We start from the raw sequence: 16,179 nt of genomic DNA on the forward strand, positions 1-16,179 counted from the left end.
TATTTTGTCTTACATCAGCTTGGTTAATCCTCACCTTGACCAGAGTGTCTAATTATAATTCCCTCACATGGCGAGGGATATTGAGGTCCAGAAAAGGTATGAAGAATAGATATGCAGTTTGGAAGCCCTCAGTTACCATGACAGGTTTCTATAGTCAAGTCTTTTTACTCCAGTAAAGTATTGACTGGGCTGATTCAAGGTCTTCAAAATAACAAAATGAATTCATGCAGTAAGGCTACCAGTGAGTTAGGAGGAACAAGAGAACTGCATATAAATTAGCAAGCAGAGAACTAGGTTAAGTGTCTTTTCTTTCCGCAAGGGTCATCGACTTAGGAACAAGTTATTAGCTCATGGAATGAGTGCAGATTCACTGCGAACATTTATTCCTAAGTCGGATGGATTCCTAGAAGCAGGACATTACCAAGATATTGGGCAATAGATCTCATAGACATTCTGGCTACTTGAAACACAGTTTTATTTACCTTCAAGGCTTAAAGAGAAAGTTGATAGATTTTTAGCTGCATGCACAACCATGCCAAACATCCTAGTGTTTCCACAACCCCCATCCCCTTCTGGATTTCTGCTCTTCCCGGAAGACTAAATTGTTGCTGACAGACAAGCTTCTTTGCTCACCATGATGCTTTAACTGCACGATAAAATGGGGCATGCTCAAATGCCCAGCTGTTTGTCTCATGCCCAACAATGTTTTATGTTTGCATGTTCATGTGCTTGTAAAATTCGCATCCACGTTCAGCCTGGAGTTCCAAATAGTCCAGCTTGGCTTCATCCTGAGAGCCCCATCATCACAGAAGCCAGTCTTCAGCCAATTCAATTCATGTGATACCAAGAAATAGCTGAGAGCACTGCATAAAGCAAAAGCTATGAGTGTAGACAACATCCCAGCTGTGGTACCAAAGACTTCTACCACAAAGGACAAGAGGAGTAAGAGCATGGAAATAGATTCCCCTTAAAGATATTTTTAATATTATTTCAACTGTATTGAATATTGATTTACAACCTCATCCTACTACTGCAATTTTTGGGTTACCAATGATGGATTCTGGCCATTTATCCGCTTCTGCTTGTCATATGATTGCTTTTGTTACATTAATGGCCAAGAGATCCATTCTATTGAAATGGAAGGATCCTATACCTCCTACCACATTTCAATGGTTTTCTAAAACTATAGCATGTTTAAACTTAGAAAAAATTAGGAGTGGTACTGTTGATCCTTTGCTTAAATTTGAGGAAATTTGGAGTCCATTTATTCAGTATTTCCATATGATGTAAGCAGACCTTTTTCGAATCCCTTTCAATAACCTTTTATTTGAATATGGAGGAGCGGAGCTAATGACATAATAATGTTTTTTTTAAACCGAAGAAATAACAGTCCAGCTTTTTTTTTTGCAGTTTTTGGTTTGCTTTTGTTTGTTATTTTTTTTAATTTTGGGGTTCTCTTTTCATATAATCAAATTTCTTTTCAAATTCTTGTGTGTCGTGTTCACTTAGTAAGAGATTGGGAGGTTCAGATTATATATTTTACTCCGTGAGTGTATATATTAACTGTTATTAATGTTATCCTGATCTCTTCACACCATATGTATAATTACTAATGTTATGTATATTAATTGTAATTAATTTTAAATTTAATAAAAAGATTGAAAAAGAAAGAAAAGATTCCCCTCCAAGTCACATGCTATCCTGACTTGGAAATATGTCACCAGCCTTTCACAGTTACTGGTCTAAATCCTATCCAACAGCACAATGGGAGTACCTTCCCCAAAAGGACTGTAGCGGTCCAAGAGGCAACTCACCACCACCTTCTCAAGGGTAGTTAGGGATGGGGAACATATGCTGCCCCTGCCAACAATACTCAGATTTTGAAAATGAATACAAAAAGAGACTGAATAGCCCTTTTCAAAGAAAAAAGAACTTCTGATGACCTGGGCAATATTCATCACTCAATCAACACTACCAAAGCAGACCAACACGTCACATAAGGCCATCCAGAGCACAAACTGGTCACGTCCATATTCAAAACAATTATAGCCACACTTTAAATTGTCTTGATGTAATTAGGTCCAAAGAACCATTTTTGTTTTGTTTTGGAAGCAAACTGAGGATGGATCCAATTGGAATTAGTGGGTTCTGGCTCTCATGAATCCAGGAGCACTAATTGTGCTAACCTAACCACAAAACAAAGGTGCTGTACCAATCTGCACTCATTGTACAACATAGCCCTCCCACAATAAAAGTTTATGATGATACCCTGGAAAATGCATACCACTATCCAAGTCTCTCAGTGAAGGCAGACATTAATGATGAATTTCACCATCACTTTTAGTACGCCAATGTGGCCTTTGGCCTGCTGAGGAAAAAGATGTTTGAAAATAAAGACTTCAAATCCAGAACAAAACTCATCACCTACCAAGCAGCACCCCATTCTCCCTGCTTCCAAGACTAAAAGAGACACCTCAAGCTCCTGAGAATCCCTGGTCAATGACTGCACAATGGAGAGAAAAAAGTGTTTTGGGTGGAACTGAGAACTTCAAGTCCATGCATCTAAAGCACACAGAAGCCCTGCACAAACAGCAGAAGGAGTGCATCACTTGACAAACTACCCACCTGCCCTTCCTGTCAACCAACTACTGCCTCATCTGTGGTAGAGTCTGCAGGTCCTGCATTGGCCTTATCAGTTACCTCAGAAGCAATGTAACCAGAGTGAAGGCAAGTCATCCTTGGTTCTGAGGGATTGCCTGGGAAGAAATTGGAGTTTATTCATGGGTAGTAGAAAGCCGAGATGTTGGACATGGTTGCTAATGTTGGAGAGGTTGTTCAGATCCAGGACTTCAAGTGCTCTTAACTTGCTGCCAAATACTTTGGCATTTGGTCATGAAAGGTGAAAATTCTTTAAGGAAAAAGCAGCACATAGGAGTTTGGATTGAAATTAGAAATAAAGGAATAGTGATGCCCCATTTGGCACCCCAAACTTATCTTGCAAGTCAATGAAATGCCTGATCTTCTCCTCACCATCATTCCATTCCAACCTCTCTATATCCCTTGGGTCCACAATTACCTATCATTCCCAATTTAAAAATTGACCTAAATCAGTAGCCACTGGCAGACCAGAGTTCCAACATTTCACAAACTTTGCATGCAGATTTTTTTTCCCCTAAATTCAGTCCAGAAAAGCTTGGCTTGAATTTTTAGATGATGACCCCCAAATCGTGAACTCTCAAATGAGTGGAAATCTCCATCCAGAAACCCTGTCAGTTCACTTTAATAATGTGATAACTTGAAAATATAAGAGTCAAGAGATTGAACTCCAGGAAAGGCACCACTAATTTGTGTTAATTCTACACTACACTCTCCTTCCAAGAGTCAATTCACCTTTCCTAAAGTGTGGTGCCCAGAACTATTTACAGTACTTTAGCGGTCTAATCAGGGATTAATGTGCAATGAAAATATTAATTAAAAATTAACAATTTAACTTGTCCTATTTCACTGAAAATGAATGGCTTACATTAGTAGCATCAGTATGTCCCAGAGTCTATAGTCAGTTTCAGGCTAATCAAAGACAGTAGCTAATTAATGCACAGCAAATTCCAAAAAAGACACTGAAATAGAGGATCTGTTAAATCATGTTGGTTGTTCAAAGAATATTGCTCTGGAAAGACAGGGACTAATTCGGATGAGTGAGTATGGTTTGGTGCAGGGGAGACCATGTCTCACAAATCTGATAAGAGCATTTTTTTTTAAAAAGGACGAAGGCATGGCAGTAGATGTGCTTTACATGGAATTTAGGAAAGCTTTTAACAAGGTCCCACATAGAAGGCACAAGGGATTATGTGTGTGTGTGTAGATAGATAGATATCTATCTATCTACACACACACATATAATATATATATATATATATATATATACACACATACACATATATATACATTTTAAAAGACTTGGATGAGAATGTAGATGGTATGGTTAGTATATTTGCAGACAACACTAAAATTAGTGGAGTCATAGATTGCAAAGAAGGTTTGTCCAAGACAGATCAGCTGGAAAATTGCGCAGATCTGTGGCAGATGGATTTTAATCCAGACAAGTGTAAGGTGATGCACTTTGGGATATGGCAGGGACCTTAGGAGTATTGGTCTACAGAGTAACATTGGGGTGCAAGTCGATAGCACAGGTGGATAGGGTAATGAAAAAGGGTTGTCTATCTACACTAATCCCATTTTGTTCAGTATACTTGCCTTCAAATGATAAGAATTAGGATATCATGTTGCAGCTATACAAAACTTAAGAAACTTAATGTACAGTTCTGCTCACCACACTACAGGAAGGATACAGTAGTAATAAAGAGAGTATAGAGGGATTGACCAGCATGTTGTCTGGAATGGGAATGAAGAGCTGTAGTTATAATGAAGGATTGCAGAGCCTGGGTTTATTCTCACCGGAGCAAAGGAGACTGAGGAGTGACCCTATAGAGGTCTACAATAAGGGGCATAGATAGGATAGATAGTTACATCTTTTTTCCAAGGCAAGAGAATATAGAACTAGAAGCCACAGGTTTAAGATAAGAGGGGAGAAATCTAATGGAGATCTAAGGGATAAGGTTTTCTACGCAGAGGGAGGTGAATATCTGAAATGAGCTGCCAGAGGAGGTGACGGAGGCAGGTACAAGTACAACATGTTTGAACAGGTACTTGGATAGGAAAAGGCATAGAGGCATAAGAGACTAATGTGGGCAAATAGGATTAGTGTAGATAGGCACCACAGTCGGCATGGACAAGTTGAGCAGAAAGGGCCCATTTCTATACTGTATGATTCTATGACAATTCCCTTCCTCTTCAAATTAGATTTTATGGGATATTTTATGTCTATTTGAGCAGTCAGATGGGAATTCCAGTTTAATGCCTCATCTGAAATATTGCAAATCCAAATCATCTCTCCCTCATTACTCAAATACTGCACTAATACATTAGTATATATAATGGAAGTAGCATACTGCTGATACTGAAAATAAAATCAGAAAGTACTAGAAAATCTCTGCATGTCAGGCAACTTCTGCAGAGAAAGAAACACAGCTAAGGTCTAAGTTAACAAATTTTCATCAGAACTGAAGTGACATTGACCTGATATTTTAATTCTGATTCAGTATCCACAGTTGCTGTCCATTCTGCCATTTCAGCATTTTCTGCTTTTATGACATTTTTTGGATTTGTCTTGGGAATGATGCTCCTTGTTGCCTCAAATGCCATGAATGCTACTGCCAAGCCTTAGGTTACACTTAATAGCAATATCAGTTGCTCGTTCTAAATAATCAGGAAGATTCATCCTCCAGCGCTCTGGGAATGGTCCAATACATCTACAAAGTTTCTGCATGCCAAGCCTGACCCACAGCTCCTTATAAATCATCTTTCTCCTGGAGACCTTGTTATCTCAATACAGGCGTGACCAAGACTGGAGCCTTTGAAAATAAAACAACAGTAGGCAACTTATCACAGATGAGAATTCTATTAATTCAGGAACTCACAAAAACTTGTAAGTGTATTGATGTGACTTTCATTTCACCCTTACCACTGTACAGCAAGATATTGGCATGAAGCCCAGGATCTGAAGGGTTGTCTTTAAAGCCAACTTTGCAGGAGTATCAGATTGCCACAAATTATGCCTGTGCTAGCCTCCATTTTTCATGTTCTCAGCAATATAAAATTAATAATGGAAGTGGTAACAGAGGGAAAAATACTGGAATGCAGTAATTAAATGTCAGACCTTTCAAACACGGGATGGAAGAAGTTTTTAATTGGTTCCTTCATTAAAATAATTGTTATTGCAAATTTAAGCTAAGATCATCAATGTGAATCCCTTGCTGGGTAATAGCAAAGCACTTTAAAGACTGCATACTGTACCCAACAGATGCTGATTTATGTTATAGACCCAAACAAGCACACAAACTAAATTTCAAACTAACAGATGCATCGTCCCTATAGAATCCACAGGAAAATCTCATTTGGTATTTAGGTCATTCTGATGCACAGCAGGCTCTTCACTCCAGGGATGTAAAAAATCACTCTCTTCTTCCTACCCACTCATTCCCAACCTGTAATGTAAAATTAGAAGAAAACATCTGGAATTAAGGATGCGGTGGTGATGGAAAGAGTGGGGTAAACGTAGAATTCTGAAAACCTGTTTCTGTGTCCTGGCAGAATTCTATGATTTTTAGCTTCCCATCTGCCCATGGCCATATTAACCCAAGTACCTTTGACTATTGACTTAGTTAACCTGACTTCAGTAGTTAATGGCTGCTGGGCCTAGGAGAATGCACTTGTCTCTGATTGTGTCCTTGTTTTTTGCACTTAAGGTCTTGTTTTTGCACAGATTTTTCTCTGTCTCTTCATTGTCTCGTATAGTTTATGTATATTCTGTGTGTTATCTGTACCTATGTGCCCGTGATGCTGCTGCAAGCTTTTCATTGTACCTGTACCTCACCATACTTGTGCACATGATAATAAACTTGACTTGACTTGAGAATGGGTGCAGGACCCCTGGAAAAAAATGCCACCAACTGGCATACTGAAAAGCACAGAGAAGAAAGGGCCAAAGGAAGAAAGGAAATTAATTTTCCTTGCGTAACTAAACATAGTTGGACACCCACCTCAATTTCCCAGTCTTCCTTACACCAGCCATCAATCATTTGATCTGAAAGATTGCCCACTCAGGCAGAGTTAAAATTGCTATCAGAGTTAGCATACATATTACTGGTAGAATCAACCTTTGAGACCAACATAAATGCTTCAAAGCCATTTATTTTCCACTAGAGTGTATAAAGGCCTCTGATTGTTGCTGCCATTTGCACCTTGCCAGCTCTGGCTGAGCATTTTAGCTGCCAGTCCTGATGTGTTCTATTGAGGTAGAAGGGCCAGGAACTGGGTGACTTTCTGGTGGGTAAGTAAACTGGGGCAATTGAAATGAATACCACGTTGGTTTCAAAAGTTGAGCAAGATCAAACTCTCCCCACCCCAACATTTTTAAAACATAGCATTTGTCATTTTCAAAAGTTGTGAGAAACCAATGCATCTGGCAGAAATATCCAGCACTGAATGCAGAACATTACATCATAATGATTTACATCCCACTGCCTCCCCGACACTGAAGATGTTCACAGACCATGCACACAGAATTTATTTCATGAACAATGTAGAGCCCTGACAATTAGAGCAGATTGTGCCATCTTTCACCACACTGACTGTTCCTGGAACTCATTATCATCACTATAAATGTAGGGTTGATTCATATGTGCAGAGAGCTCACATAGGAAGTGCTGGTCAGGAAATTGCACCCCACCTGCCCATTAATTTGAATGAAGAGATCGGGGCTTGTGACTTCGTCACAGGGTGCTCTATGAGCACCGTTCCTGAAAAGGGACACTTGATTGAACAAGTGAGGTCTGAGCAAATCAGGTCTCATCAATTGTTGATATCAGATTAAGGTAACGTAGCAACTGGTAGCAGCTGTTTTATGTCAGTGAAATGTAACCCATCCTTCCCAGTCTCTTTCATGACTTCTATTTGATTTTATTTACTCCACCTAGAGACGAATTTCTTGAAAGCAGTGGACATGCAAATGTCTACAAATGTTCTTTATATAATTTCCAGAACCATTTGTAAACATCCTTTAAAAATACCAAATAAAACTAAAGTTAATGGAACAAGGCAAATTATTGATCTGGGGTCTGTCTAGGAAATTGGCTGAGACAAAGAGCAGGGAGTATGGGCAAGTACTCAGATTGGCAGCACGTAACTAGTGGCGTCACACAAGAATCTGCGTTGGGGCCATAGCCATTCAAAATATTTTTTGTTTCCAAGTTTGCTTCTGAGGCAAAGGTAGCAGACACTGTAAGCAGTGGAGATGGAAGTAATCATTTTGCAAAGTAATATTCAGAAATCAAGGAAAATGGCAAAACTATGGCACATAGATTTCAATGTTGGCAAGTGCAAGCACCTAAAGAGGATAGAGTGGAGTACTTTCTCAATGGTCCAAATAAAGAAGCAATGGAAGTTCAAAGTGATTCAGTGTTTTTTTTTTCCTGCATATTCATTCAAATGTCATGAGCAGATATGGAAAACAAGGAAACAGTTAATGGAATGATGGCTTTTATATCTGACGTACTTGGGTAAAACGTTCTGCTACTGCTATACCAAGGCCAAGTTAAGCCACACCTGGAGTACCGTGAACAAATCTGGGCACCACATCTTAGGAAGGATATATTCGTCTTAAAGGGGATGGCATGTAGATTTATCAAAATGCAATCTAGACTCCAGAACGGAGATTAAACAAAGGGAGATTGTATTCCCCCGGCTTTAAAAGGTTTATGGATGATGTGCTTTGAGTTTTCAAGGTATTAGATGAAACTGATAGGGGAGATGGAGAGAAGCTGTTCCTGCAGGTTGATGTGTCTAAGTCAGAGGATATGTATAAAAATACAAAACAAGTCCTTCAGCTATGCAGTTTGTAAATATTTCTCTTTGCAATGGTTTTCTCCCCTTGTCCAGTCTCAACCCATTTATCTCCTTAACATGGTCGATGCCTTTACTATTTTGCGTTTCCAATTTCCGGCTTATATTTACCATAGTTGTGCATTCCCCTACACCCACAACAAGATGGACTAAAGGCTCTTTGCTTTTTCCTTGAGTGAATGTCCCATCAGTCCCATTCATCACCACCCTCCTTCACCTGACTGAACTCATTCACATGTTGAACAACTTCTCCTTTACCTCCACGCACTTTCTCCAAATCAAAGGTTAGCTGTGGGGCACTTGTCCAGATTAAAGCTGTCTCTTGGTGGAATATGCAGAATTGTTTCATTCCTACTCTGGCTCCTTCCTTAACTCTTTTTCCAGTACATTGTTGACTGTATTGGTGCTGCTTCCTTCTCTTGCGCAGAACTTGAACGCTTATCACCTCTGCTTCCCATTTTCACTTTGCTCTTACTTTCACATGGTTCGCCTCCGACTCTACCTTTCCTTTTCTTGACTTCTCTCTCCCCATCTTAGGAGATAGATTAGTGATCAAAATCCATTACAAGCCCACAGTTGTCTTGATGATACCTCCTTCCACTTTGCTTCCCGTAAGAACTCCATTTCTTCCAGTTTCTTCAGCTCCATCACTTCTGTTCTGATGACAACTATTCCCACACCATCCTTTTTCCTTGACCATGGTTCCCCTCCACCACATCTAAAGGGCTCTCAACCACATCTGTTCTATATCCTGCACTTCTGCTCTCACTTCCTCTTCTCCAGCCCCAAACAAGCTTAGTGTTCCCCTTGTCCTCTCCTTCCAAATCTCCAGCCTCCATATTCAATGGATTGCTCCTCTATATTTCTGCCAGCTTCAACAAGATGCAACCACCAGACACATCTTCCCCTCAGCTCCCCTTTCTTTTTTACCTCTTCTCTTCCCACCATTCAGGAACCCAACCGCTCTTCCCAGCCAAAGTAGTGACTCACTTGTATTTCTTGCATGATGTGATCTCCTCTGCACTGAAGAAACCAAATGCAGTTTGGACAATTGCTTTGCAGAACACCTTTGTTTAATCTGCAAAGGTGATCCTGAGTTTCTAGTTGCCTGTAATTTTAATACTCCATCTACTCCAACCCTGAACCGCTATCTCTTACACTGTAAACTTCCAACCCAAGCTTGAGGAATAGCGGTGAGATGGGGACATGCTAGGGCACAACCACCTCGGGATATGCTACAACCCTTGAGACAAAACACTGAATTCAACAAGTTCAGATAACCAACCCACCAGTTTGTGCTAGAAATGGCCAGTTCTTATAGAAGGTAATGTTAACTCAGTCTGTTTTGTCCACTCAGTTTTTGTCTCTCCACTAATGCTGCCTGACCTTCTGGTATTTCTTGCAATTTGCTGAGTTCTGTATCTCACAGTTCCAACTTTTCCTTTTTTCCCCCCCCCCCTCTTTGCTGTGTTCTCATTGATCTCCCTCTATTTTGACTTTAGACTCTCAGCCAGGGAAAATGTTCCCTGCATCTAACCTAACAAGCCCTTTTAGAACTTTGTAAGCTTTGATGAGATCTCCTCTAATTCTTCTAAACTCTAGTGACTACAGCCCCAGTCTACTCATTCTCTCCTTATATGGCAAACCTGCCGCTGCTAGAACCAGTCTAGTGAATACAAGCAAGCCATCCCTAGAACCAGTCTAGTGAATACAAACCAACAATCCCTGGAACTATTCTTGTTAAATGCTATGTCACGTCTTCGTTGCTAGCCTGGATCTTTTGGTTATTAGTTGAAGCTCGCTCATTATGTGTAAAAGATCATCTTACTTAAGAAGGCCATGAAGTGCAATCTAAACAATTCTTTCGATCAAAGATGATTACCTTGAACCGTTCCGAAACCCCATCGGTGAAGCTGATGGTAAATTCAGCAATTTTTGGTGCCTGAAGCTTGCCTTTCTTTTGACTTGGCTGGTACTCTGCCCTTGTTTTAACTATAACCTGTGAGTGAAAATAAAACAAAATCAGCTTGGCAGTTACAAATCCTGCTCAATACATATATATCAGCTAAAATACTAGATTCACTTAGCTTCACCTGCAGAACGAAACTGTTCGAGCAATAGCCAGATCACAAGGAATGTCAATTCCACTAAACTTAATACTACTTCTAAAATAAACCATTTTGTGGTGGGACTTACAAAGAGTTAATATTTATTTTTTTTAGAAAAGGGTTACATCTGCCTCAAACAGTAACAGTATACACAAGATTCATTTGTATGGACTTTGGGAAAATAAATTGTAAAATAATATGGTTCTTATACAATGCATTTATTTAAATTGATCTTTAAAACCATCCCACCTGTAAAAAAAACAATAACTCACAATGGTCTGGCCAATTAATGGTAGTGCTGATTGATTGTTTTGAACTTAATTGGATAGTTTCTGAAATTTTCACCCAATCACATTCATACTTTACTGAAATCCTAGGGACACCTCCAATTTTCTATTGAAATGCAATTTGTCACCAAAACTCAAAAAGGTACCACTTTAAACCACTGTCTGTGCCAAGTTAAGAAAATCTAAACACTTCTTTAGACTCTGACTGTTCTGTGATCCGTCTCTATTGCTGTCACATTAACTCAATAATTAAAACAGACAGTGTTTTCAGTCTTATGCTCAATTAACCAGCTTAATTAAAAATCATTTTATAAACACAGGAAATTATACCTTCAGGGTGCATTCTTTCCCTCCCAACCCAACCTGGACACCAGATGCCTTCTCTTCAGCATGACAATACACTACCAAATTAGCACATGTGTGTTTTTTGACAGAACACAACTGGACCAAATTCTACCAGCTCTTCCATACATAAATGAGCTAATTTTTTTCTGGGGCTTAGAACATGGATTTGGGATCACAAATTCCAGGGGAAGGTAGAATTTTATCTATTCCACTCTTGCATCCGAGTGTTTCCAGTCAAGGATCTCACTGGGTGAGTGCTTTTGGGCCCTAACCCTTTACCAGCAGTGCTAGCCATCTATACACATTACCCTCAATCCTGGAAAGTTTCAAAGTGATCTCATTAAGATCTAGTTCAAGGGCCACTCAACCACAATCAAATATGGTACTACAGTGTTTTCAAGATACTATTGTTTCAAAGAATGAATGAGTCTGCTTTTTTGAAATGTATTCTTTATACTTCTGCACTTTGTCTGTTATGTGGACATTAAACTTAAACGTTTAGATAAGATATCTAAACACAGTGAAATGTATCTTTTGCGTAGAGTGTTCTGGGGCAGCCTTCAAGTGTCGCCATGCTTCTGATGCCAACATAGCATGCCCACAACTTCCTAACCCGTACGTCTTTGGGATGTGGGAGGAAACCCATGCAGACACGGAAAGAACATACAAACTCCTTACAGACAGTGGCCGGAATTGAACCTGGGTCTCAGGCGCTGCAAGAGCATTGCGCTAACTGCTACACTACCGTGCTTCACATTTAGATAGAATGTACACTGATATTAACAGCAAGAGAGTAATGAAATAATCCAAAAGCAAAATATTGCAGATGCTGGAAATCTAAAATAAAAAGAGTTGTTGAAGAAGCTTAAAAAGCAGGCAACATCCATGTAAAAAGAATTAATGTGTCGTGCTGACAACCCTTCAACAGCTCTGATGAAAGGTAATAAAACAACTTGAATTTATGGGGGAGTATGAACAGAGTACAATATCTCAAAGAGCTTCACAGGGCTGCTACCAACCAAAATTTGATAACCAGTCTCAGAGGTTCTACAGTAGGCAATCAACAGCTTGCTGAAACATATAGATTTTAAGAAGCATCCAAAAAAAAAGAGATGAAGAGACAGATGTCTAGGTCTTATGGCCTTATCAGCTCACCTGTAGCTGCCAATGGCTAAAATCTAATGATGCACACAGCAATGGAAATGGAGCAAAGCAAGGGAGGAATTTGAAAACAAAGATGAGAACTTTGAAATCACAACATGGCTTAAACATGAGCCAAAGTTGATGGCAAACAAAAAAGCATAAGGATCTTGGTCTGAGTTAAAGAGACAGACAGGAGAACTTTAGCCAACTTTCAATCTTCCGACCTCCTTGAGATCAAATTCATCCAAAGGTGGGTTGGAATAGTCAAGCAAAGAGGTGACAAAATCATGGAGAAGTGTTTCAGCAGCAGATGCACTGAGGCAGGGACAGAGTTAGGCAATGTTATGGGAGTGAAACAGGTAGTAATGGTGAGAATGTGTAATCAGAAGGTAACCTCTGGGTCATTCATAAACGGCACCAAAAGGTTGAAAACAGTCAGATTCCACCTCAGGCAGCTTCAATGGGATGGAAATAGTAAGGATGCTAGAAGCTGAAATTCCACTACCAACAATGCTAGCATATTTTACCCAGAGCACAGAGGGACCTTGTATGGATTTTCCACTGCCCCCCTCATTTAAGATAGCTGCAATAGTCCCAGTAAGTTTTGTTGGACAGCCAGATTTTTTGTGCAGGAGCTGAAATGTGTGGGTGCTCCATACAATTGCTGTAAAAGTTTGAAATTTAATTTTTATTTTACTTTGCTTCATTGTAAATGTGGCAGGTGACCAAGATAAAATACCTTACATCCGCCTAAGTAGTTTGAAAAGTGATGTCCAGAAGTAAAAAAAAAATCAAATAAATTCAGTAAAGATTCAGTGTCAAGAAATAAACAGTAAAGAACATTTCATTGACTGGGACACATTTAAGTTGCATCCAGATACATTGCATCTTGCATCCGAAAGAGCGTGCTTTACTTCAATCTTGAAGCATAACACTAGCCTGATACCAAGGACAAATCTCATCTGAACTCTCAAAGAAATAAGGGTATTCCCCAAATGAACAGTGTCAATATCTATATCTGGAAAGAAAAAGACTTGTGTTAGGCCTGCACGTGCCTATTAGTCAGACGAGAGCAAGTTCAGATCAAACACACTGGGGTAAATCTTTTGAAACAAAGGACTGCAGATGCTGGAACCTACATGAAAAACACGACGATGCTGAAGGAACTGAGCAGACCAGGCAGCATCCGTGGAGAAAAGCAGGCAGTCAACATTTCGGGTCAGGACCCTTCTTCAGGACTGAAGATAGGAAAAGGGGAAGCCCAATATACTTTATAGGGGGGAAAAAGCAGAGCAGTGATAGGTGGACAAAAGAGGGGAGGCAGGGTGGACACAGGGAGGTGATAGGTAGATGCAGGTAAAAGATAGTGATAGGCAGGTGCGGGGGAGGAGGGGAGAGTAGATCCACCGGGGGATGGGTCAAAGGTAAGGAGAGGAAAAAAAAGGGCTAGGAAAGGCAAGAAGAGAAGAAGCATGTTTGGGGGGGGGGGGGGCTGGTTTTGTGGGGAAGAGGGGTGGAGATTACCTAAAGTAGGAGAATTCAATATTCATGCCATTAGGCTGCAAGGTTCCAAGACAGAAAATGAGGTGCTGTTCCTCTAGTTTGCGTCTAGAATTCTCCTGGCAATGGAGGAGAACGAGGACTTCCATATCAGTGATAGTGTGGGAGGGGGAGTTGAAGTGACTGGCAATGGGGAGATGCAGATCGCGGTTACGGACAGAGCACAGGTGTTCTGCGAAATGGTCACCTAGTCTGCATTTGCTCTCACCAGTGTAGAGGAGGCCACACTTGGAGCACTGAATGCAGTAGATGATATTAAGGGAGGCGCAGATCAATCTCTGTCTCACCTGAAAGGACTGTTTGGGTCCCTGGAGGATGGAGGTGATGTAGAGGCAGGTGTTGCACCTATGGCAGGTCTATTCAAACATGAAATGTGATGTTGCAGAAACTGAATGCCAATAAAAGGAAAGCTCCATATGACTATTAACTAATCTTCTGAGAAGATGTAAGTTTATTCATAAGTAATTGTGAAAAGGTACACAAAATCAGTAGTGGTTAACAAAAGCCTGAAAAAATTGGAGGTGAATGTAACAGTTCAGCTTCATTCTGGTGTTGTGAATCTGCCACCAACTAGAAAAATTAATTAAAATAACAGCATGCTTCAATTAATGTATAGAGTTGGTAAAATACTAAAAATAAATCCACATATTCACTTACAACTTTCTGGCCTAGTTGATCAGAACTGAAGTTTGGAAACTGCTGTTGTTCCTTACAGATTGAAAGATCACTGCTCTAGGACAGTGAAGGCTAACCATGAACTTCAGATGACAATTATATTCTTTCACTGTTAAAGCAGTTTCAGTCTTTTAAATTTACTACCCTTCATAGTTGGAGGCGTGTCCATCTTCCCAGTCCCTCCATGAAAACTGGAGATGGTAAATCAGTTGCATTTTCCCAGTCAGTATATTTAATGCCAGCCTGATAGCTTCATCAATTACTCACAGAATCCATAACTTGCACTTTACCACCAATTTAACAACCTTCTTATTCACCTCTGACAAAAAGCTTTCCAAATCTCCTGACAGTTTGATTGTAAATTGTCATCCATAACACCTGTCCAAAGATCCTGCTGAATGACTTCAGCCTTCTTAATCTCAAGCACCTTGCTAACATTCCAGGACCCCCAAGGTGCTTGTCTCTTGGTTGAAAGCTAATTTTTGACCACAGCAGGAGCTGCTACCATTGTTGCTGTCACTTTCTCAATGAGTACACTCCCATCCATCCATCATTGAAACAGGCTTGGTACATTGCTAAGTAAACAATAAATTTGCTTCCCATTCCTTACTTATTGCAGCACATCCCTTTGGATCCATGTTGGTTCCCTGCAGAACAATTTCATCCCTATTTCCCTTTGGTACTTTTGCCACTATCCCACAATAAGGCCTAATTTACAGTTGCCAGTTGACCTTCCAGCACATCTTTGGGATGCAGGAGGAAACTGAAGCAGCCAGTTAAGACCCACACAGTCACTGAGAGAACATGCACACTCCACCCAGCAGCATCCAAGATCGAGACTGAACCTGGGTTGTTTAAGCTGTAAGGCAGTAGCACTAACTGCTACACCACCATGCTATCCAACAGAACTCCCCACATCAGTCCACACCACAAAAAAAAAGGTCAGTTTAAATCAGGTGGTCAACAAATCTCAAACTCTCACTTCCCACTTCCAGGTTTAACAGAGGTGGGACCAAGGGATGAGGATGGGAGTGGCTAAGTGACCCAGCCCAGTCAATGACAGTCAGATCCCTTATTTAAGATTAATTAACGAGACCGTAGCTCTTCCATCTTTAACACTCGATGAGTGGGATTCTTTGGGCCTCAGAACATGCAGCAACTGTAAGGAGACAAGAACTGCTGCATAGAACCACACACCTACAACCCTGTGATCAAACCACCTCTCCATGAAGTCCTGATCTCTGCCTTCAAACTCATTTAATGACACTGCCTCCTCCCAGGTAACTATCTCTTCTAGAGAATTCCCCTCCCGAGAGAGTGCCAAGCCTCTTACTAGACTGGCTTCTAACATAACTAGAGGCAGGTTTTTGCAATTTGGCCCTTTGAGCCTGCTCTGCCATTCATCAAGCTCATAAATTATCTTCTACCTCAGTTCCATTTTCCTGCACCATCCCCATATCCCTTGATTCCTTTAATATCCAGAAGTCTATTGATTTCTGACTTAGATGAACTGAATGACCACTCCCCGGTAGGGAATTCTA

The 16,179-nt window shown here is 40.4% G+C and overlaps 1 protein-coding gene across 1 annotated transcript in view; it reads right to left on the bottom strand.

Moving 5' to 3' along the window:
* LOC127585699 (neuronal vesicle trafficking-associated protein 1-like) overlaps positions 1 to 16,179 on the bottom strand; it is a 68,408-nt gene that overhangs the window by 37,800 nt on the left and 14,429 nt on the right. The window contains exon 3 of the mRNA XM_052043401.1: positions 10,403 to 10,519. Coding sequence (XP_051899361.1) covers positions 10,403 to 10,519 — 117 coding nt within the window. The remainder of the gene's footprint in view (positions 1 to 10,402; positions 10,520 to 16,179) is intronic.

The sequence above is a fragment of the Pristis pectinata genome, chromosome 2 (genome assembly GCF_009764475.1).
Source record: "Pristis pectinata isolate sPriPec2 chromosome 2, sPriPec2.1.pri, whole genome shotgun sequence".
NCBI lineage: Eukaryota > Metazoa > Chordata > Chondrichthyes > Rhinopristiformes > Pristidae > Pristis > Pristis pectinata.